Source organism: Anolis sagrei, chromosome 5 (genome assembly GCF_037176765.1).
Source record: "Anolis sagrei isolate rAnoSag1 chromosome 5, rAnoSag1.mat, whole genome shotgun sequence".
NCBI lineage: Eukaryota > Metazoa > Chordata > Lepidosauria > Squamata > Dactyloidae > Anolis > Anolis sagrei.
The window spans coordinates 181,049,819-181,073,574 of NC_090025.1; the positions used below are offsets into that span (position 1 = coordinate 181,049,819).

Below are 23,756 nucleotides of genomic sequence, written 5' to 3' on the forward strand. Positions count from 1 at the left end.
CAACTGAGTATGTTTCAGAGGACTCTCGGCCACTGCATGCCTTCCTTAAGCTGTCCTCCTGGCATAAGAATGGGGTCATTTGCAGCATCCTTATGCCGAGAGGAGGGTGAGACACAGAGTGCCTGAGAGCACTTCAGAAGGCTCTCAGCTACTACGTGCCTTCCTTCCCCATCTTTTTGGCCTAAGGACATGGCGAGCCACATTATCTGCTTTGAACTAATAATAATAAATAATAACACTTTATTTATAACCCACCACCATCTCCCCAAGTGGACTCAGAGCAGCTTACATGAGGCCAAGCCCAACAACACATCAGTAAAAACAACAAAGCAATAAGCAAATACAACAATACAATTAATATAACTTACATATAGACCAGGGGTCCTCGAACTAAGGCCCAGGGGCCGTATGCGGCCCTCCAAGGTTATTTACCCTGCCCTTGCTCAGGGTCAACCTAAGTCTGAAACGACTTGAAAGCACACAACAACAACAACAACAACAATCCAATCTCATCAGCCAAAAGCACGCCCACACTTCCTATTGAAATACTAATAAGTTTATATTTGTTAAAATTGTTCTTCATTTTAAATATTGCATTGTTTTAAGTGTTTTTTGCACTACAAATAAGATATGTGCAGTGTGCATAGGAATTCATTCATGGTTTTTTTTTCCAAATTATAATTCGGTCCTCCAACAGTTTGACGGATTATGACCTGGCCCTCTGTTTTAAAAAGTTTGAGGACCCCTGATATAGACAATAACACGCAGCGATTAAAAAACCTATGGCCGGGCCAGATGTAATAGTTAAAATTTTAAAAATAAACGCTGGGCATGAAAAGAGGTAGGATATATCTAGTAGAAGCGTTTAAAAGAAATGTAGGGAGTGGAACCCAACAGGTAGTTAAAGTGCTTCTGAGGACATTTTGCAGGGAATTGTTTCCTTTATTCAGGGAAGGCACACTGGAACAGCCACATTTTCAGGCTCCTCCTAAAGACTGCCAATGTGGGGCTTGCCTGATATCCTTGGGAAGTGAGTTCCAGAGTCGGGGGGCCACCATAGAGAAGGCCCTCTCCCTCGTCCCCACCAATTGCGCCTGCGAAGGGGATGGGAGCGAGAGCAGGGCCTCTCCAGATGATTGAAGAGATCGCATGGGTTCATACACAGAAATGCGGTCAAGCATTTAATATGAGTCTACACTGCCATATAATCTAGTTCAAAGCAGATAATCTGGATTTTATATGGCAGTTTAGATTGAACCTATTGCTGTGAAAGAGATAGAAATCTCAAAGAGACCACTATTTTATTTATATGTCACATTCATATCCCAGTTTTACTCTGTTAGGAAGCCATTTGTTAACACAAGTGGAAATGCCATTTAATTTTTTTCCCAATGTGATCAGGTCTTGGAGTCTACAGCAGTTTGCTTTTACTTTCTCTCTACAATGAGTTTGTTCCCCTGATTTTCAGAGCCAGGTAGAAGAAAGCAGTAAAACGACACACACAGAGCGTCACTAATTTATTGCAAGATTGCTGTTTCCCAAGGATGTGATCTAAGAACCAAGTCCCTTAAAATGTCAGATGCCCACACTTTGTATAATTCCATCTTCTATGGGAGAATAAGAGCCAGGGCTCAAGTGGCCATTGCCATGTAGCCGCTTCCAGATTCCTGCAGCGTGAGGAGGCTGTCTTTGGATGCTTGCATCTTCTTCATGGTTTTCAGAGCCCGGATGGTGCTCTCTGTGGAGCTTCTGAATTTGCAGTAGCGTGTCAAGAAGCAAAATGGAAGGGTTTGTGCAATGTAGTTCAAGAGGGCATTCAAGTTCTCCTCCTGCAATATTTTTTCCCAAACTCCGGTAAAAATCCTTTGGCACAGATCCTGGAGGCAACGGATCGTAGCAAGTGCCAGCTGGAGCTCTTCTAGGATGTAAGTGGCTTGAGGAACATTCTCGACCATCGTGGCCAAAAATTCATCAATGGTAAACAAGATGATCAAGTAGATGGTCCTCAGTGGGAGTGTTATTGTGTAGTACAAGGCTATCAGCCAAGCCTTCCATTCCTGAAATGCAAAGATACAATGGAAAGAATATAACTGGGAATGCAGAAAGAACATAACTGGGTTTAGTCTAGCTTAAAATTGTTGACACTGACTGGCAATTTCTGTCCAAGCATTCAAAATTTGATAATTTTTCAGTCCTATCTGGAGATGTCCAGGACTAAACCTGACTTCTGTGAGCAGAACACATGTTCTGCCACTGAACTATGATCCTTCTCCCCATTCAGAGACACATTTGGATATTGGAAATATGAGACCTACTAGGATGGGGTTGACAACTTAGTATCTTGATCCTATCTTTAATAAGCATGGTTTGTCCCATAGTTCTTGCACTCTTTGTAACAAAGAGCCCCTTTGGCCTGTATCCCTACCAGTCTCAGCAGTCAAAACTCAGATCTAAGGCAAACATATCAATCTTCTCCATACTTGCGATGACCATTTTAGCTCACAGCAGTATCTTCCTCATTGCAAATGGATCAGTAAACTGTTACAGCACAACAGAAATCCTGAGGTCATCCAACTTTAAGAAGTCTTGGGAAATCTGCTCATTCCCATGACAGGTAATCGAAGTTGAGAGTAGGATGCAGAACAATGGCTTCAAACTACAGGAAAGGAGATTCCACCTGAACATGAAAAAGAACTTCCTAACTGTGAGAGCTGTTCATCAGTGGAACTCTCTGCCCCGGAGTGTGGTGGAGGCTCCTTCTTTGGAGGCCTTTAAAGTAAAGACTGGATGGCCATTTTTCATGGGTGCTTTGAATGCAATTTTCCTGCTTCTTGGCAGGGGTGTTGGACTGGATGGCCTACAAGGTCTCTTCCAACTCTAGGATTCTATGATTCCATGAGTTTTTTGTAACCAAGGAGACACAACAGAGTGGAAAACCATCTCTACATTGCCTTTGGACCTTGCTTCTGATGAAAAAGTGCTCTAGCTGACCAGTGAAACTCATTCTTTCCATGTAGCAGATTGCCTGCAATCATCTAAATAATTCATTAATGTTTCAGGTGGAACCACTGATGGTTCCATGAGAGTTTAAAGAATCACTATCCTTCACAGAAGATCCTGGACTCAATGGACTAATGGCCTGATCCACAATAAGTCAGCTTCATGTTCCAAAATTGACAACTCCTTTCTCTATCCAAAACAAATGATGCTCACTTTTGTAGCCTTTCAGCACAGAAACCATGTGGTCAATCTAATCTTTGAGGGTCAGACTAAATATTAGAGGAATGTGCATTCCCTACAATTAAGTCCAATGGAACTTCCTGAAAAACAATGGAGTTTCCTGAAAAGCATTTGCTTTAGGAATCAGGCTTACTTTCACATGATTACTTATAAAACAAATTGCATTAAATATAATATACATATATGAAGAAAGTCATGTGACACAAAATGTCTTCCACTACATAGATGAGAATCGCTGTTAAAGAAAGATGCTAAACAACAACAATAATAATAATACCAATCTATATTTGAGTATAAGCCAACCTGAATATAAGCTGAGGCACCTAATTTTATAACAAAAAACTGGGAAAAACTATTGACTCGAGTATAAGCTGAGAGTGGGAAATGTAGCAGCTACTGGTAAATTTCAAAATAAAAATAGATATCAATAAAATTACATTAATTGAGGCATCAGTCGGTTAAATGTTTTTGAATATTTACATAAAACTGTAGTTTAAGATATGACTATCCAATTCTGATTAAACCATTATTCTAACCATCTTCAGTGTAAATGTGCTTAGGTATCCTTCCAATAATAATAGAGTAAAATAATAAATGTAATAAAATAATAATAATAGAGTAAGTAATGGAAATGTAATAATAACAAAAATAATAGAGTAAAATAATAATAATAATAAAGAGAGTAAAATAATAAATGTAATAATAACAATAATAGAGAAAAATGATAAATGTAATAATAATAGACTAGAATAATACATGTAATAATAATAGAGTAAAATAATAAATGTAATAAAATAATAATAATAGAGTAAAATAATGTAAATGTAATAACAATAAATAGAGTAAATAATAAATGTAATAAAATAATAATAATAGAGTAAAATAATGTAAATGTAATAACAATAAATAGAGTAAAATAATAAATGTAATAATTTTTTAAATAATAACTGAGTAAAATAATAAATAACCTTGACTCGAGTATAAGCCAAGTTGTGCTTTTTCATCCTAAAAAAGGGCTGAAAAACTCAGCTTATACTTGAGTATATGCAGTTGTCAGGCCCGTAGCCAGGATTTCGTTTCGGGGGGGGGGGGGGCTGAATTTTTTTCAGGGGGGGCTCGGGGGGGCTGAGTTTCGGGGGGGGGGGCTGAGTCTGAGTGAAAGAGGGTCTAGCCTAGCAAACTTTTTGTATCATTACCCCAATACCCCCATGCATATGGGATATATTGAGTATGGTGATCAGATCATGATATGAATAAACATAACAGTTTAAATAATGCACCAGTAAGGCCTTTTCGTAACCACCATGAGAATTTCGGGGGGGGGGGGGGGCTGAAGCCCCTCAAGCCCCCCCCCCCCCCCCCCCCCCAGCTACATGCCTGGCAGTTGTTATTGTTATTTTTATTATTAGAATCTAAACTGATGCTGCAGAATGAGTTTGGTCTTTAAATCCTTTAAAGATGATGATGATGATGATGATGATGATGATGATGATGATTAAACTACGGTACTCCCTTTTTCAAACCAGCATGATTATTATTCCTGTATCTACTTCAAAACAAAATAGAATGTGGAAATAAGAAATCCTGGGCCTTACCAGATACTGGTTCTCAAGTACTCTTTGGAGGTTGAGACTTACATGCCTCATATGGTGCTGAGATTGCCTGGAAGCAGCATGGTGGAACTTATTCAGCAGGGAAATCAAACAGGACAAGTACCCATCACATGCTATCTGTGTCTGTACATGCTGCATGGAATTCCCTAGTTTTGTTTGGTAACATCTTTTAACTTCAACTGAAAGAAAGAAAATCACAGTATGATTGTTAGATGAGGTCAGAGAATATAGCAAACACATTTTCCCTCTGTGTGCCTGGGACTGGCACCAAATCTGTGTCGATTGGCTGGTGTTATATATTTCCTTTCTGTGGAGATATCCAGCCACTGCCAGCAGATGGCATGGGGGATGGCACCAGTTCATGGACCACCACTATGGGTATGTGGAAAGCAGTTTCAAACAGAATAACTTGAAATAATCTTACTGGCATGATGAACACTGTACTGCTGCCAAACAGCTTTTACTATCAGGTAATTAGTTCATCCTCCTCCATAGTTAAAAACATTTTTTTCAGTGGTGTTCTATTTGCGATGCCATTAAAATCCCAAACATTTCTATAATATAAAAAGTAAATCTGAAGTCAAACTCCAAATGGAGTTCTTACTTGTATCTTCATCAGCAACAAGGAGGTAGTGGTCCAAGAAGGCGTGGGACCTGCCCAGCATCGCTTCCACGCTGTTCTTGGCCATCTGTCCCATTCTTGTTCCCATCACCAGACTCATACTGCCAGTCACCATGGATGTTGTGGTTTTCACACCACCCTGCATGGCATCTTTGGTCATACACACCATCCCTGATAGTTTGCGACTGACAGCATTTTTTGCACCTGTGACTTTAGAAGACATCAGCTCTTTGGTATCAGAGACAACCTGCAGGAGGTAAAGGGAAGGATTGATCAGATTGGATTGGATTGAAAGCAGAGCAGTCACCCTTTGATTGTAGTCTCTGTCCCATGGGGTTGATGTTTGTTTTTCTATAGTAATTGCGTATCTTCCCGTATTGACTACTGCAACGCTCTCTATGTGGGGTTGCCTCTGAAGACTGCCCGGAAGCTGCAATTAGTCTAACGTTCAGCAGCCAGATTACTAACTGGAGCAGGGTACAGGGAGCACACAACTCCTTTGTTGCACCAGCTCCACTGGCTGCCAATTAGCTTCCGAGCACAATTCAAAGTGCTGGTTTTAACCTACAAAACCCTATGTGGTTCCGGCCCGGTTTACCTGTCCAAATGTATTCTCCCCTATGAACCATTAAGACAATTAAGATCTCCTTGTGAGGCCCTGATCTCAGTTCCGCCACTTTCGCAATCACATCTGGTGGAAACGAGAGACAGGGCCTTTTCTGTGGTGGCCCCTTGGCTATGGAACTTTCTCCCAATTGAGATCAGATCTGTCCCCTCGCTCCTGTCCTTCAGGGGGCTGGTGAAATCCTGGCTATGGAAGGAAGCATACCCACAGTAATGGTTGAAACCGGCTAGAGAACAAAGTTATCGACCACAAATAAGGACTGAGTTGGACATGATTTTATCTTGGCAATTTGGCTTATTTGTAATTTTAATCGATATGTATTTTAACTCGTTATTATATGATGTTTTTAGATTGTACTGTTAGCATTGAATCCTTGTTGTAAGCCGGTCTGAGTCCCTCTACAGAGGTTGAGAAGATCAGGATATAAAAGTTTTAAATAAATAAATATCTTCAAGTTGTTTCTGACTTTCAGAGACCCTAAGGTGAAGCTGTCATGGGATTTTCTTGGCAAGATTTGTTCAGAGTGGGTTTGCCTTTAGCATCCTTTGAGGCTGAGAGAGTATGACTCACCCAAGATCACCTACAAGTTTTTCATAGTCAAGCAGGGATTCAGATTCTGGTATCCCAGAATCATGGCCCTATACTCAAGACATTATTATACAATTTACCTTTGTTTTTCTAAAGGTGTTTTTTTTCCCAAGCCCATTTTCCTGTTTGTGGATGTCTATACAGCAGAGTCTCGCTTATCCAACATAAACGAACCGGCAGAACGTTGGATAAGCAAAAATGTTGGATAATAATAATGTATGAAGGAAAAGCGTATTAAACGTCAAGCAGTTCAATACATGGTAAAGTTATGTAATAATTACTGTATTTATGAATTTAGCACCAAAACATCGCAATTATTGAGCAGCTGTGGATCCGGGTGGGAGGCAGATGGCATTGGATAATACAGAACGTTGGATAAGCAAAGACTGGATAAACGAGACTCTATGTATTTTTGATAGCTGTGCAGGTGATGAAATTTTGGTTTTTACAGCTTTTAATCTATATAAATAAAATGTAATGTTCGTTTGTGGGATTAACATAACTCAAAAACCACTGGGCGAATTGACACAAAATTTGGACACAAAACACCTAACAGTCCAATGAGTATCCATTACCCCTAAACACACACACACACACAAAACCCCAACGGAACAGACTTAAAAAACCCCCAAATACATCATATATACATGTACACATACACTCATATACATACACACATGCACACTTTCATACATACACACATATATATGCACAAATGCACACAAATATACACATATACACACATATACACATATATACATATACACATGCACACACAAATATACATATATACATACACATATACACATGCACATATGCATGCACACATACATATATACATATACACATGCACACTTTAATACATACACACATATATGCACAAACACACACAAATATACACATGCACACACATATATACATATACACATGCAGACACATATACATACACATTCATACACACATATATACACAATATTCATGTTCACACACACACACATATACACACACACACATATATATACACAAATATATACACACACAAAACACATACACAGACTGGGCCACAGCAACGTGTGACAGGGGATGGCTAGTACAGAAATAAGAATAGCTATGCCTGTTTAAGCAACACCCTCTTTGGTACAGCTACTCAAAGTTTTGGAACTATTGCAGGTCTTGGTGTATGATAACCCCCTTCAGTGGTCTCTTATATCTTCTTCCTTTCTCTAATGAATTATAATTTCACCCATTCCTCTTATATACTGTCCAAATAGTGTCATATTAATTGACTAAGGCTCAAAATTAAAAATATAGTGGTGTGCTGGTGGAGCTCATGATAGTTCAGAACGTTTCCTATCTGTAGGTCTCGGTCTGTTGTAGAATGGATTGCCTTTCCAAGGAGCTGATCACTTTTTCTTATGACTATCTGCCTAACTGTTCAGAAACAATTCGAAGACAAACAATAGCTACCTGATCAGCCGTCTGTTGAAGAATAGGTAACTTCTCTTCTACTGTGTCTAGGCCTCGACAAGCGTACTTGTTGGCTGTTGCAACTGATAACAGAAAACATTTTTTTCTGAAGTCATTTTCATAGCCATTACACTATTTACTCATGATTTATGGGTTGGGGTACCAAAGAAATTGTATTAGTAGGTCGCTTAAGAAAGGTTCAGAAACATTGCAATAGAGAACTTGAAGACCAAAACATACTCTGATGGTGGAATTTGCTTTTATCTTAGTGTACTGTTAAACAATGAACAATAACTGGATAAAATTGTGTTTCTAGGATATTCCAGAAAACCCACATATTCTCCTTGAAAATTCCTTGCAGTTATCCTGAACTTGGTGTAGTTAGAAAATATATTTATATACAGATGTGCTGTCATGCGCTGGGCCTATAGCAGTTGGCTTTTGAACAGGACGTGCTCTTTGTGCCCAGCGGGAAGCCGGGGTGCCTCGAGTGAGAGGCCCTAAGGATTTTCCTATACAGAGTCTTTAGAAGCTTGAAAGGTTTAACGAAGTCCTTTATTAATGCTTAAGTCTTCAACAAACAATCAAATACTTCTCAGATCTTCAACAAGTTAAACAAATGCTTCAAGGCTTTGAATCAACTGGTGGCTTTCTTAATCTTGTCCACAAGGGACAGGCAACTGGCTTCGTGAACTGTTTCTTTTCTTTAAGAGGAAAACCCTTTTTAACCCCTCCTTGGCCAATCTACTTTCTAAACTTTGCTGGTGTGGGCTCTACTCCCGGCTCCAAACTGCTTCTTGAGTCCCGAGTAGACCTACCAGTAAAGGCTTTGTAGATTCTCCAGCTGGAGTCCTTTGGAACTGTTTCCCCCCGGAATTTCCCCCGGATGCTGTGAGAAATGAAGCTTCTCTACAGGTGGAGCTAATCCACATCCTGTAGCTAAGCTTTCCAATGCAAGACTGACCTAAAATGGCCCCCTCTCTTCCCAGAGCCCTGGGGAAAGGGGCGGAACCAAAACTTAATAATGATTGATGGGTCATTGGCCCTATAATTGCAAACCAAGGGAAGCCACCTTATTGCAAAATGCATGGAACTTTGGAATACATGCAAACACTCAAAGAAAGAAAAGGAAGTTAGAGCTTTTGGTACAGCCGTACCAGCACAACAGATTAGTTTCTAACTACACCAAGTTCAGGTGTAGTATATATTTAATTTAATTTATTTATTTACCTCACTTGTACCCTACCCTTCTCAACCCAAAGGTGACTCAGGGTGGCCTCACAAAAGCAAAATTCAATGCAGTTTAGACACATGCATATTGGTAAATAACTGCATTAAAATCAACTCAATTAAAAACATAAACATCAAAACATCAGTTAAAACCACAAAATTCAAATCATATAGTATATAGAAAAGAGAGGAGATTTGAGGAAGATTGTGGGTGACTTGACCTTAAATGTTTATTGTCACACCTGACCATTATAATGCAACCCTCCAAATGTGGCAATCTGCATCTCATTTTGACTCACGTTGGGGTTCAAGTGTGGTCAAAAGTGGCTGTGCCCTGCTGACTGCAGCTCCAGTGATGGATTTCACACCTTTCTCTGCCCCATCACACACCGTCTGAAGATAGGAATTTTTTCTTTTCATGGAAACGTAGTTTGAAGACACCAAGTCACAAACAGAGCAAACCAGAGGCAGGCTGCCAACTCTCTTCAAGATATTCTGACATGGAAACACACAAAAAAAAAGTCACAAGTGGCATACAAGCTAGGCTGGTTTTCCAAACTGAATGGCTCCAGCCCTTCAAACACAATTTTCTGCCCAATATACAGATAGTTGTGTGGGATGGGATCTGAAGGTTTTTTCTAGTAAGGAAAATAGTTGCAGCAAAGGGTGCAAAATTGTGCTCTTCTAACTCTTGCCTTGAAATTGGATCTACATCCAGAATTGCTTTAGATTGCTACACTGAAAAATGGCAAGAGCTCCTGTTCCTTTAATGGCTCTTTAGAAGAGGCCACTTCTGCAGGTATTAACTTATCACAGTCTTGCTTATTACCTGGTTTTGACAAGCAACACCTGATGAAATGCCCTCTTCCACACAGCCCTTGCCAGTTTTTAGTCCAGCAATCCTAACAGCTGAAAGATTTATTTATACCCCACTCTTCTCAACCCCGAAGGGGACTCAGAGTGGCGCACATAAAGGCACAATGTCATGCATTACATACAATACATATCCAGAAAATAAAACATTTACATTAAAACACACACTAAAACATATCAACATTAAAATTATAAAATCACACAATCCAATATCATAGTCCAGGCCATTCCAGTTAGCATCACACCATTCCATGTTTACATATTCCACTAATTGATTATCCAAATGTTTGGGCCCACGTCCAAGTTTTCAGTTGTTTTTCCCCTTAAGGTTAGGAGGAAGGGGGCTAATCTGATGTCACTAGGGAGGGAGTTCCACAGCCAAGGGGCCACCACTAAGAAGGCCCTGTCTCTCGTCCCTACCTGTGAAGGTGGTGGGATTGAGAGCAAGGCCTCCCCAGATGATCTTAATCTCTGAGATGGTTCATAGAAGGAGATACACTTGGATAGATTGGGGGGATGAATTATCCCTCAAAATAACACTTATCTCCACCCATTAAATATGTTTTTCAGCACTGAAGTGACACCAATTCTCTTCTTCTACCACTATTTACAAAAAAATTACAGTAATTTTTAGCAGATGTAGAATAGTGTGATTATGAACATACACAGTTTTTTGAATGGATAACAAGGATTTTCATGCTGGCAAGTATCCATGACCACTGCTCACATGACTGTTGTGAAATTACTGCTTTATGGGATGAAGTCCTCTTTCACATTCACTTGGTTACTTTGCCTGTCTCTTTTCCTTGGGTGGCCAAACTACATTTCAAAAAGCTTCTAAAAGTTATGGCAATGTTAGAAATGTGGGCACTGAAGGGGCATTTCCTTATTGGGAACAGAATTATTATTTGGAGGGCCATGCCTTCATTTTATCTTCCCCTCAAATCCATGTATTCCTGAAAGAGAAATGAATGTGTGGTATATAGGCCTGGGCAATCCATGGTTCTAAATAGTTCTAAAGTACTTACAAAACTCAAGTTCTGGTGGTGAAAATTTCAGAACTCTAACAAAACTTTCAAAATTTAATTATTATTTCATTATTGGCGATTTTTACGACAGAATCAATTAGGAACTGCCATTTATAATTAAATTTTGAGAGTTTTGTTAGAGTTTTGAAATTTTCACCACCAGAACTTTAGTTTTGTAAGTACTTTAGAACCATTTAGAACCATGCATTGCCCAGGCCTAGTGGACACAATTTATATGGAGAAATTAGAAATATCCAAGTAAGTTAACTTTGCATTTGGAAATGTAAAATTAACTTATTTGGGTATTTTTTATGCAAAATGCTTGGGTCCAGAAATGTTTTGGATTTTGGATTGATTTGCTGAATCACTGTTAAAATATATATTGAGATTTAAATTGAGTTTGTGTTTACAGTATTCAGTATTAAGTTATAGTTGGCATAATAGAACTTTGAGAGAGGAATATTATCAGTGTTTGGTGAACCCTACTGAGAAGGAGTTAAGACGTCTATGAAACATTAAAACACGGAACCAATAAAAGCCAAAGGAACCTAACAGACAACTTTGCTTAAAAGTGGTGCCTCTGCTTGATCTTCCCCACTTCTCTCTTGAATCATGTGAGAAGATGAATTCAAAATATGGAAAGCAGTCCTCAGCTTAAAAATTATATATTCAGTTATGTGGAAAAAACTTGTCCAATTTTGCACGGTCTTAAACCAGAGTTTTGTCAGCTGCTAGCTAGAGGAAACAAATTTGCATTAAGAGTTTTAAAGGAATTTATCCAATATGTGGTCTGCAGTGTGCATGCACACATCTTTGGGGCTCCTTTCATTAGGAAGAAACATGCAAGCATCAGACATTTTTCTTTTTTAATTACAAGCACACAAAAGTAGCATATTTTTAAAAAAGCTGTGTATGAAACATATACATATTTCAACACATTTCATTCAACAGGAAAGTATAAAATGGGTAGATCAGTAAAAAGGTTGTACTAAAGTATACAGAAATTTTAATGTGGGGAAAATAAAAAAATCTCATTTGCAAAATTTGGATAGTATGATTAATGATGGTGGGTTTCTCTGAAACTGTTTACATCCCAACTGCCTGCTATAAAGTATGATCTATGGGACCAGTACCCATGGCTTCACCTTCGCACATTCAATAAAATATGTCTTCTAGATATTTTCTATTGTCACGCGCCAACATGCATCTGTGATACGGTGTTTGCTTTGTAGTTTGGCCCTCTTGGTTTTGTGTACTTCTAAATGAGATGCAATAGCTCCCCCCCCCCCCCCAGTGCTATACTTGTTCTGAAGGAAACATGGCTGCTCAGCTCCTTGGAACTTATCATTTTTCACTGACTGTTGTATGACGTTTTATAAGGTTTACCTGGATTGAAGTATCTGGAAGCTTATCTACGTCTCCTCGGTCAAGTTGAACACTGTCTGACAACATATATTTGGTTTAAGTACTGATTAAATAGAGAGCTACAGGATGCTCTCACAACCTCACACTTGCAACCAAATTATTGAGTCAGAATATCTAGGTTATCCAAGCAATTATGTGGTTTCGGTCCATCTTACCTATCCAAACGTATCTCTCCTTATGAACCATCTAGAACGTTAAGATCTTCTGGGGAGGCCCTGCTCTTGGTCCTGCCTTCCTCGCAGATGCGTCTGGCGGGGACGAGAGATAGGGCCTTCTCAGAGGTGGCCCCTCAACTGTGGAACGCCCTACCTAGAGATATAAGATTGGCTCCCTCCCTCCTGATGTTTCGAAAAAAGGTGAAAACGTGGCTTTTTGAGCAGGCCTTCCCAAATACAGCATAGTTATCCGGAATCATGGAACTACTTAATAACGCAATAGAATAATGACTAGGCATGGAGGCGCTCACGATAATGTTTTAAGGTTTTGTACTTTTTAAATATTTTTATATCATATGCTATTGTTTTTAACAGAATTTTATGATTGTTTTTATTTGTTGTGATTGTTGAGGCATCGAATTGTTTCCAATTTGTGAACCGCTCTGAGTCGCCTCTGGGCTGAGATGGGCGGTATATAAATATGGTAAATAAATAAATATATTCTGCAGAAGTCGCTATAGAGTTGCTCCTGAGAACCTCTCTGTTCCATTTCAGTGGAGTTTACTATTAGTCATGGTTTCCTGTTTCCATAGTTGGACTAGGAACATTTCCCATGTGGATATGGAAACCATACTGAGGATATAGGGATCGTACAGGCAACACTTCCCTTGAGATACTCATTTTCAGGATTTTGCATTCTATGCCTTTATTTGCCCAATATCCATTCCCTTTTCTCCCTTTATTTTAAAAACACTCTGCAAGTTATTTTCTGGACTACCCCAGAAACATGTAATGTCTCCCCAGCCAAAACAGTAGACAGACTCAGTCATAAACCTTCCCAGGTATAATGGCATATTAACAAGTTTGAGCGGAATTACCTCCTCTTCAAGACTGTCATCAGAGGTCTCCGAAGACATGATATGTGGTTCTGGCTTCTTAGTAGACATGATGGGCTCACTGGCCACTGGATGAGAAAACAAATGGATTACGTTAGAGACAGTAATGTCTTAATTAACAGACAGAAAGTGACCCACAAATTAGCTCCAGTGGTTGGGCAAGACTCATCAGTGCAAACGATAAGAATTCAGATCTCACTCAGTTATGAATTTTCTCAAACTTCAGTTCAGGGTATTCTTTCAGTTCACAAGATGTTCCTTCTAGAATATACAAGTCTCATACACAATTCTAAAAACTTAGGATAGAAACCCTAAATACTAGGGTTGCCACAATAAAAACTAAGACTTCTCCTCTACCTTTAATGCTTTTGTAGGGGACAATTTAAACAGATTCTGTTTCCTATCTGGTTGTGTGACAAATCACACTTGCTGACATTCCATCATCTATATGAGATGGAAGAAAAACTGCTTCCTGTTTTCAACCTGGCAACCATTAAAAAATATCAAAATACCGTATATACTCGAGTATAAGCCGACCCGAATACAAGCCGAGGCACCTAATTCTACCACAAAAAACTGGGAAAACGTATTGACTCGAGTATAAGCCGAGGGTGGGAAATGCAGATTCCACTGGTAAATTTCAAAATAAAAATAGATACCAATAATATTATATTAATTTAAGCATCAGTAGGTTAAATGTTTTTGAATATTTACATAAAACTGTAATTCAAGATAAGACTGTCCAACTCTGATTGAACCATTATTCTAACCTTCTTCAATGTAAATGTGCTTACGTAGCCTTCCAATAATAATAAATAGAGTAAAATAACAACAACAACAATAATAGTGTAAAATAATAAATGGAATAATAACAATACAGTAAAATAATAAATGTAACAATAACAATAATAGAGTAAAATAATAAATATAAAAATAACAACAATAATAAAATAATTCATGTAATAATAAAAACAAAGTAAAATAATAAATAACCTTGACTCGAGAATAAGCTGGGGGGAGACCTTTTCAGCCTAAAAAAAGGACTGAAAAACTAGGCTTATACTTGAGTATATACAGTACTTAAAAATATATTTCTCAAACCAGAAGATTGACCTCTTAGGATGTTTCCTAAAGAAGACAATGATTTTACTATCACACCAACACTGTCCTTCTTTCACATTTGACAATGAAAGGGGTGTTGTGTGTGCTTGTTGCATGACAAATGTGCTCAGGAACATGATGTGCTTGTTGTACAACTGTGAAATTTCGTATTTAAATTACCATGTAACCGTTGTGGTTAAAAGCATCCTCTCCTAAAGTAATCCAGTGTTCAAGTCTGTCTTGAAAACCAAAAGGAATTTGGGACTCCACCCCCAACACCAGAGGAAACACAAACCCATTTTTCAAATGAATCCAGTAGAGGGAAGCAAACTTCTTTTCACATTCTGCTGCTTTGAGTTTGGGACATTTTAGTTCTTTGGGTTACATTACAAGTTTGCTGGGAGCAGGAAAATCCATCACTTTCCCCTAATATTTTTGCAGGTTTGTCAAAAGTCATTATGAAAAGGATGGTGAACATCATTTAGACTGGTAGAGGCTCTTTAGTGGGAGATTAGAGGTTAGCATGTTGTGTGTAGAATAATAGGACTTGAATTTCTCCACCCCATTTGCGAACAAATAAGTTTCATGTGTTTTGTTGATTCATTAATTTTTTTTTCTGGAAGGAAATACTCTCCAACAGTTTCTTAAGTATCAGGGTAAGGAGAGTAGCAGTGGGTTGTTGTAGGTTTTTTCGGGCTATATGGCCAAGTTCTAGAGGCATTCTCTCCCGAAGTTTCGCCTGCATCTATGGCAAGCATCCTCAGAGAGTAGCAGTGTCGGTAGTCTGGCTACCATTTCATATCCTTCAACTATCTCAATTTGGTGGGGGGAAAGTCTAATTTATTTTCTGTGGTTCCATTTTTTCAGCTGCTTTTAAAGTATCCCAGCTTCCCTCCTCTACTCTCACTTCCTCCCTCTAGTTTATTTCCATTGGCATAAACTAAGTTCAACGTCCAAATTTAATTCATACTCAATTAACTCAGATGGGAAGATAGCCAAGGAAAGGGCAGAAGCAAGTCTTTCCCAGTAAAATCTGGCCAAAGATACCATTGCGGCTTCTAGCTCATCTATCCTCCCTTAATAATAATCTTAATAATAAATATCCCATCTTGACCACATTCTAATGTTGCTTTGGCATATCACAGTTTTGATTTGTGAAAATATTGGGAAGTATACTATTTTCCATCAGTCACCATATCCTAATGTCATTTGAAGTCAATAGGAGAAATAGTGCCTGTCACGAAATAAATAAAGGTTGAGGATATTCTGAGAAAATTCTGTGAAGTTTCAGTTTTCTAGTGACAGTTTCTGGAAGGGTGGCAGAGAAAAACAAAAAATCCCAAAAGTTTCATGGGAAAATGCCTTATGAGAAATTGCAGCTCGGTTGTTGAACCAGCATCATCCCCCAATATTGGCCCAGACTCAAGAGCAGGTGGTCTTATTACCTTTTCATGCAGCAGCACCTAGTTTGGAATGGAAGGAGAATGTCTGAATTATTCCATTGGGCTTATTGCTTCCCAATGAAAACTCACTATGTTAACATGTTGGACATTCTCCATTAGTGGGGGGCTACAGTGCTTCTCCAGGAGATGGCTTTCAGTGCCATGCTTTCAAGATGTCATCCCCAGAATGGATGAGGATGTATAGAAGCCAATTCTAAAATTGTCTTAAGACAATTCAGCAGGACAACCACTTAGGAGAACTCTCAGAGTCGTAAATTCTGAAGTTTCCATAGTTTCGTCTGTTTGTTAAGTAGCAAACAATGCAAATCATCACCCAATCAGGTTTCATATGTAAATTGCTTTCATTGTGATTCCTTGTCCACTTGGATTCGACACTAGTTCACCTTTAAGCCATCAGTCCTTCGCTCATTTCCTTGAATGTTGAGACCACTAAATATAGTGAGGTTTCTGTGTGCATTGTTCATGAGACGGATTGTCTCCAACTCTTGGCCATTGACCTGTGGAGTTCCTTGGGGTTCCGTTTTGTCCCCTTGCTGTTCAACATATACATGAAACCATTGGGAGAGGTCACACAGAGTTTTGGAGTGCAGTGCCATCTTTATGAGGATGACACCCAACTCTACTACTCCTTCCCACCCAAATCCAACAAGGCTGTCCTCACCCCAAACCAGTGTTTGTCATCAGTAATGTATGGGATGAGAGCAAACAAATTGAAATTTAATATAGACAAGACAAAGGTGCTCCTGGTCAGTCGGAAGGCAGATCAGGGAATAGGGATCCAGCCTGTGCTGGATGGGGTCACACTCTCCTTGAAGACAGAGGGTTTGCAGTTTGGGGATCTTCCTGGACCTGGCACTGAGGCCAGGTATCTGTGGTGGCTGGAAAGGCCTTTACACAAAATTTGTGTGCCAACTGCACCCATTTCTTGAGAAGCCAAATCTGGTCACAGTGGTACAAGCCTTAGTTATATCCCGTCTGGATTATTGTAACACACTCCACCTGGGGCTGCCTCTGAAGAGTGGTCGAAAACTTCTGCTGGTCTGAAGAACATCCAGCTTGCTCACTGGGGCTGGCCACAGGGAATGGACAAACCACCCCCACCCCCTGTTGCAGCAGCTGTACTGACTGCCAGTCTGTTTCTGGACACAATTCAAAGTGCTGGTTATGACCTTTAAAGCCCTAGACAGCTCAAGTCCAGGCTATTTGGCTGATCACATCCCCTTGTAACAACCTGCCCAGGCCCTGAGATCCTCAGGAGAAACCCTTCTCTCGGTCCCACCTCCATCTCAAGCTCTGTTGGTGGGAATTAAAGAACAGGCTTTCTCTCCTGGTAGCTGCCCTTCCTTGCTGTCTTCTAGAGGCAGGCTAAAATCTTTTTATTCAGACTGGCTTTAAACATTTGTAAGATCAGGGGGTGCTGTGGGTTTTAATCAGTTTTAATGGATTTTAACATTGAATTTTTATATCAATGATATTTAATTATGTTTTAATGTTTGTTTGTAGATTTTAAATTACAATTAAATGCTTACAATGTAAGCTGCTTTGAGCCTTGTGAAGAGAAAAAACAATATATAAATAAACATAAATAAACATAACAACAACAGCAACAATGGATTGGAAAAAGCAATGAGTTCATTTCTGTTTAAGTCCAACTTTATGTGGAGGTAACTAATGGGTTGACCTTGAAATTTTGCCATGCACAAGCAAGAAGAGCATGTAAGAAACAGGATCACCACTGAAAAGATTCCTTGTAGCCTTCACAAAAGAAATTCAGATCAAATCCTCTTCAGCTGAAACCCTGGGTTGAATGTTCATAAGAGGATTTTAGGGCCAATCCAGACCATGAGTGTCCCCAGATTAAATGCAGCCCATGAGAGTACTAAACGATAGCAATGACATACAAACTGGGGTGGATCTACACTGTAGAATTAATGCAGTTTGTCATCACTTTAACTACCATGGTTCAATGCCATGGAATCATGTGAGTAGTAGTTTTACAAAATCTTTAGCCTTCACTATGTAATAGTGCTGGTGTCTCACCAAACTACAACTCCCATTGTTCCATAGAATTGAGCAATGACAGTTGAAGTATAGCCAAACTGTTAATTATACAGTGTAGAATGATACATCCATGTCACAGTTGAGGTATTCAGAAGAAACTTTTCAGCCTCATCACACAGGTGATATCACCCCCCTGGTGACATGTTGCCAGCCTCCATGGCGAAATGGCAGGAACATGGGGCAATCACACTGGAGAAGCACCACTGAAGTGTGCTGGCTGGCCAGCACAACACAGGAGCCTTCCCGTATTAGAAGGGAAGCATCCTATTATGCTTCCACCCTGGTTGGGGACTTCAACAAGTAGTCCAGTGACATTGTGTGATGGGCAGCCTGCCCATCCATCACTGGACTGTCCCTTTATAATCCTAGGATGCGGAACAATGGCTTCAAACTACAAGAGAGGAGATTCCATCTGAACATGAGGAAGAACTTCCTGACTGTGAGAGCCGTTCAGCAGTGGAACTCTCTGCCCCGGAGTGTGGTGGAGGCTCCTTCTTTGGAAGCTTTTAAACAGAGGCTGGATGGCCATCTGTCAGGGGTGATCTGAATGCAGTATTCCTGCTTCTTGGCAGGGGGTTGGACTGGATGGCCCATGAGGACTCTTCCAACTCTTTGATTCTATGATTCTATGACTCTAAAAAAGATATGTGTGATGAGATCCTTAGAAGTACACCTTGAGTGAGCCCCGATTTGAGTGAAGACTTGCTCATGTTCACATCTGAAATTAAAAAATCCTAATTTTATTACTAATTTTATTACTTAGAAAATTATATTTTCCTTCGTGCTAGTTTTGAAAAACAGTTATTACTTTAAACTCACTCTACACTTCTGGAATGTTTCTATTAACAAGATGTTTTCCCTGAATGCCATACTAGTAATGGTTCAATTTGCCTGATGTTCCTTAAATGTTCTTTAGATGCTAGATTTGATTATTTCAAAATTCTTTCTACTGTCAGGACTTTCATAAAGGTCATGAGCCTCCTGCCTAATTACATCGCTTCAGAACCAAGAGAAGGGTGAGTCATCGATTGCAAGCAGGGAAATGAAAAAGTAACTTAATATTCACCTCACACCCACCCAGACTTGCAACAACCACAATATGCTAAGCAAGAGCACATATAAGCAATCTTCTATAGAGAGGCGTCTACAGATCTTTGCATTCCACCATTTCAACACTACGCTTCAATCTTTGGAATACATTTATACACTATCATATTTATGCAGCACCTTGCCATTTATAAAGTGGCATCGGAAGGGCAAGAGACCTTGTTTTTTTTTAAAGATTGGCTAACTGTGAGGGGTTAAGCATTTAGAAAATTTAATGTTTCTTCTGCTGCTGATTTTAGGGCATCAGAAGAAGCATTTCCATGGAGAAATTGGACCTATGCTAGTTCTGTACATTAATTTTGGTATTTCTGCAGCTGATGTGTGAAATCTGGAATCTTGTAAACCAGAACTGGCCAACTGTGGCCCTTCAGATGATTAGACATGCCCACCTAGCCATACTTTGGGCTATGGGTGGATATGGATTTCTACATGCATATCCTCTAAACATTTCACAAAAGAAAACCAAGACACCTGTGGCCAAACAACTTCATAGTATAATCACGATGGGAAAAGTTATTAATGGGGAAGAGTACATAAACCAAGAGAAGTTGCAGCAGTTTGCTGTTTCTTGACTCTATTTCTCCTCTTCTATGACCACCATGACAGGGTTGTTGAAATTTCCTCTAAAAACATCTTCCACCTACCCAACTGCAAAAACCAGACCCAGCATACATCTTGCCTCATATACTGTGGAACAGAAGGTTGATAGGAGACATGACAGCCATGTTTAAACTTTTGAAAAAATGCCATAAGGAACAGGAAGCAGGTTTGTTTTTTGCTGCCCTGAAAACTAGGACTCGGAGCAACAGGTTCAAATTACAGGAAAGGAGATTCCACTTGAATATTAGGATGAACCTCATGAATGTAAGAGTTGTTCAGTGCGGGAACTCTCTGCCTAAGAGTGTGGTGGAAGCTGCTTCCTTGGAGCTTTTAAACAGGCAGGATGACCATCGGTCAGGTGTACTTTGTGTTTTCCTGCATGGCAGGGGAGTGGATTGGATGGCCTATGTGGTGTCTTCCAACTCTATGATTCTTTGAGTCTACTGGACCAATGAGATGCTGAGACAGCCCAAGAATTGTCATTGTCATCATGAAGTCTTGTGCCAGTCCTGTCACGATGAACTTGGTGTGTATGTTGTAATCACCCTAGAGCCACAGTCCTAGGGCTTTCCAACATATTCTCCAAGACCACGTCTGCCAGCAAGGGACTGGTGGGCGGAAGTGTGGGTTTTTAAAATCGCATCAGAAGTGACTTAATAACATACTGCAAGTCACTTCTGGTGTGAGAGAAATTAGCTCTGTACTGAGACGTTGCTCAGGGGATGCCCGGATATGTTAGCTGGGAGGCTTCTCTCATGTCCCCTCTGATTAAGTGTGAGTGATACAACAACAACATCCCTGTTCTGTCTTTCTTGCTCAACACAAGGTTCCAACCTTGAAAATGGATGCCTGGATTTCTTTGTGAGGAAGACTGAATTACTATGGGTGATTGCAACTGCTGCCCATGGCCTTCCAACCCATGTTGGTGCTGCACTGAGTATCTGGGTGGAGCTATCTGGGAGAGATCAACTCCTCCAAGCTTATTTACCCAGGTCTCCATGATACCAGATTGGCCTCTTAATTCACAACTAAGGCCCCTTCCACTCAGCTGTATAAAATCCACATTGAACTGGATTATATGACAGTGTGGACACCGATAACCTGCCTTAATATTTTGGGTTATATTGCTGTGTAGAAGAGCCCTGAGTCTTGGATAGTAGCTGTTTGATTATCAATGGATCTAGCATTCAGGAGCAGCCCCTTTCCTAGTTATCATGGCATCAATGCAAAACCTGGCAGTGGAGATATCTGGGGCAAAGGCCACAGCGGATGCTCTGTATGGTCCGTACCTGATGGGGAATTGCTTGAGACTGCAAACGTCTGAGGTGAAATCATCATAGTAATAGCCCGATGCAGTTTATGTATCTTCAGTTCTAGATTATAAAAAAAATGTAATTGGGTCAAACTGATGATACAGATGTGAAAAGCTTTAAGTTAAGAACTTTGCAAAACATTTGTACACATTTGTAGCAAGTTACAACAAAGGGTGGAACAAAGAAACCTTTTCGCAAGGAACTCAATGTGGTGACATTATTAGCTTCACAAGCAACTGCTGGTGATTATTATTTTTTAATTACCCTTAAAGACCAGCTTTCAAAACATTGTAACAACATTTTTCCAGATTTTACAAGATTGCCTCCTGAAGAAGGATGAGTGAATAACATATAGGTTTATTCGTTGATTGTAAGTATATCCCACCTTTCTCTCAAACTGAGACTTCCAAATAAGAATGATCTCTTCCAACCCCATTTTATCTTCGATCTTCAAATATCTAGCTTTGTAGTTTACTCAAATTTTAACCGGAGTTTTCAGAAATACAGTTTAAGCACCCAAAGAAAATGGCAAGTTACCAATGGAGTGTAGACACAGTAAATATAAATGATCTTGGTCTGAATGAATTTCAGTTTCTCATCCTCTAGGATGACATTTGGGGACTGCAGGAAGATTCTAGGATAGGAGTAGATTATTATTTGTGGGACAATATTTTCATTTTGGCCTCATTATAACTATACCCCTGGGTGCAACCAATCTACCACAAAGATTAAAAGCACAGACTATAGGACATGATGCTGTAAAACAGCCTTCCTTTGCCTAGCACTTTCCAGTTGTGTTTAGGAATAAATGGCACCAGTTCTGGACATAAATTAGATTATACCATTTGTATATAACTGTCATATACCACATGGGGGATTACCAAGATGTTCTACTTGTAGGAAACAGTGTACACCCGAGCATTGATTTTTAGCAGTAACAATAATGATTAATGTGACAACAATTCCGTGTTCCCTTACCCAATGTGAACAGAAACACATTCAATTTTTAAGCTCTCTAAAAGTTAATATATTTTTTAGCTCTTTATTCTGCCAACCCAACCCCTCTGCATATCAACAGATCTTGCCTCAAAAAATGAGAATCCAACGTCAGGATTGTTTCCTTATCATTCTTTGAGAAGAAGAGGGGAGGCAAGATTAGGTCATAAAAACTTGATTTCTCTAATTCTGTCTCCCTGGGTGGTGATTTGCTTGAAGAGAATGTGATGAAAATTATGGCTGAGTGACAAGAAGGTATTTTAAAAGAGGTGGAATTTGGTAAAAATTGGCCTTTATCAATTTTTCAGATCTCAGTGTGGTCACCTGACAGAGCATGTTGTTTCCTTGCTTGGATCCATAAAAAAGGCGATTTGACTTGTAACTACACAATTTGCTGCAATTAATCTAGTGTAAAAAAGAACTGCTATCTTAATCAATGTTTTCTTGCAACAAATGGATGAACATGGTGAGAGCAATAAGGCTTATAAAATATGTAGTGTGTGTGCCCAGTAGCAGAAACACAAATCCTGCCTCACTTTTTTTCCAGAACTTCAGGAATTTCTGGGAGACGTCTCTCTCCTTTCCCCTTCCTTGAAGTGGCATTTCCCTTGTTTGGCATTGTCGCTGGAGGAATTTGGAACCCTTTCATCCGTTTGTCTTCCACCCACACATAAGAACACACCAACAATCCCTCAGATTGTTGCCTTAGAATACTGAGATCCTTAGCAAGATAGCAACCAGTTTGTGTTGCCTTCAAAACCCTCTTTGAAGGTTCCCCCTCTTTCATCCCATTGATGGGACCCAGAATAGCCAGTTCAGGGTCCACCAACACACTTTCAAGCAATTAAAATGTCACAGATGGCTGGAAAGGTTCATGATGACAATGACAACAGTGACCCCAAACTGGTCAAATGACCTGCTTTAACTTCTGGGCTAGCAGACCATGCGATCTGTGAAAGATGTCCCATTCTTAACTAGGAGTACCCTTTTGGTGAAGGCTTCTATTGTCTTAAATATGTGTGTAGTGTAGAATTAGATTAGATTAATTACAGTAGTACAGTAATGACACTTTCTAATGTTCTGGCGCACTTGAAGGCACTTGAAAACAAAATGTTCTCAAACATGCTGTTCTTTCCTTCAGTACTTCTGCTATCAAAAGTACTAGCCCCCAGACCTGCCTTGATGTACGAAATCACTATATGGATTCTGTATGCAAAACCTCTCCTCTTCAAATGCCTAAAATGATGCTACATTATTAACCCAAAACATGATGGAACCTTTTAAAAAATTGGACATAGATCAATTTTTAAGTGCCATTGTTACATTTCAGCACATTAAACAGACAAAGAGGTT

At 39.6% G+C, this 23,756-nt stretch overlaps 1 protein-coding gene across 1 annotated transcript; it reads right to left on the reverse strand.

Moving 5' to 3' along the window:
• Window positions 1-1,518: 1,518 nt before the first annotated feature.
• LOC132777350 (perilipin-3-like) lies at window positions 1,519-23,006 on the reverse strand. Its single transcript, XM_060779699.2, has 8 exons — window positions 22,940-23,006; window positions 21,384-21,467; window positions 13,745-13,830; window positions 9,685-9,880; window positions 8,156-8,238; window positions 5,458-5,722; window positions 4,836-5,032; window positions 1,519-2,057 (listed from the first exon to the last, which is right to left on the reverse strand). Exons 1-8 carry the CDS (start codon window positions 23,004-23,006, stop codon window positions 1,632-1,634), a joined length of 1,404 nt encoding a protein of 467 aa, XP_060635682.2. The 3' UTR covers window positions 1,519-1,631.
• Window positions 23,007-23,756: the final 750 nt, after the last annotated feature.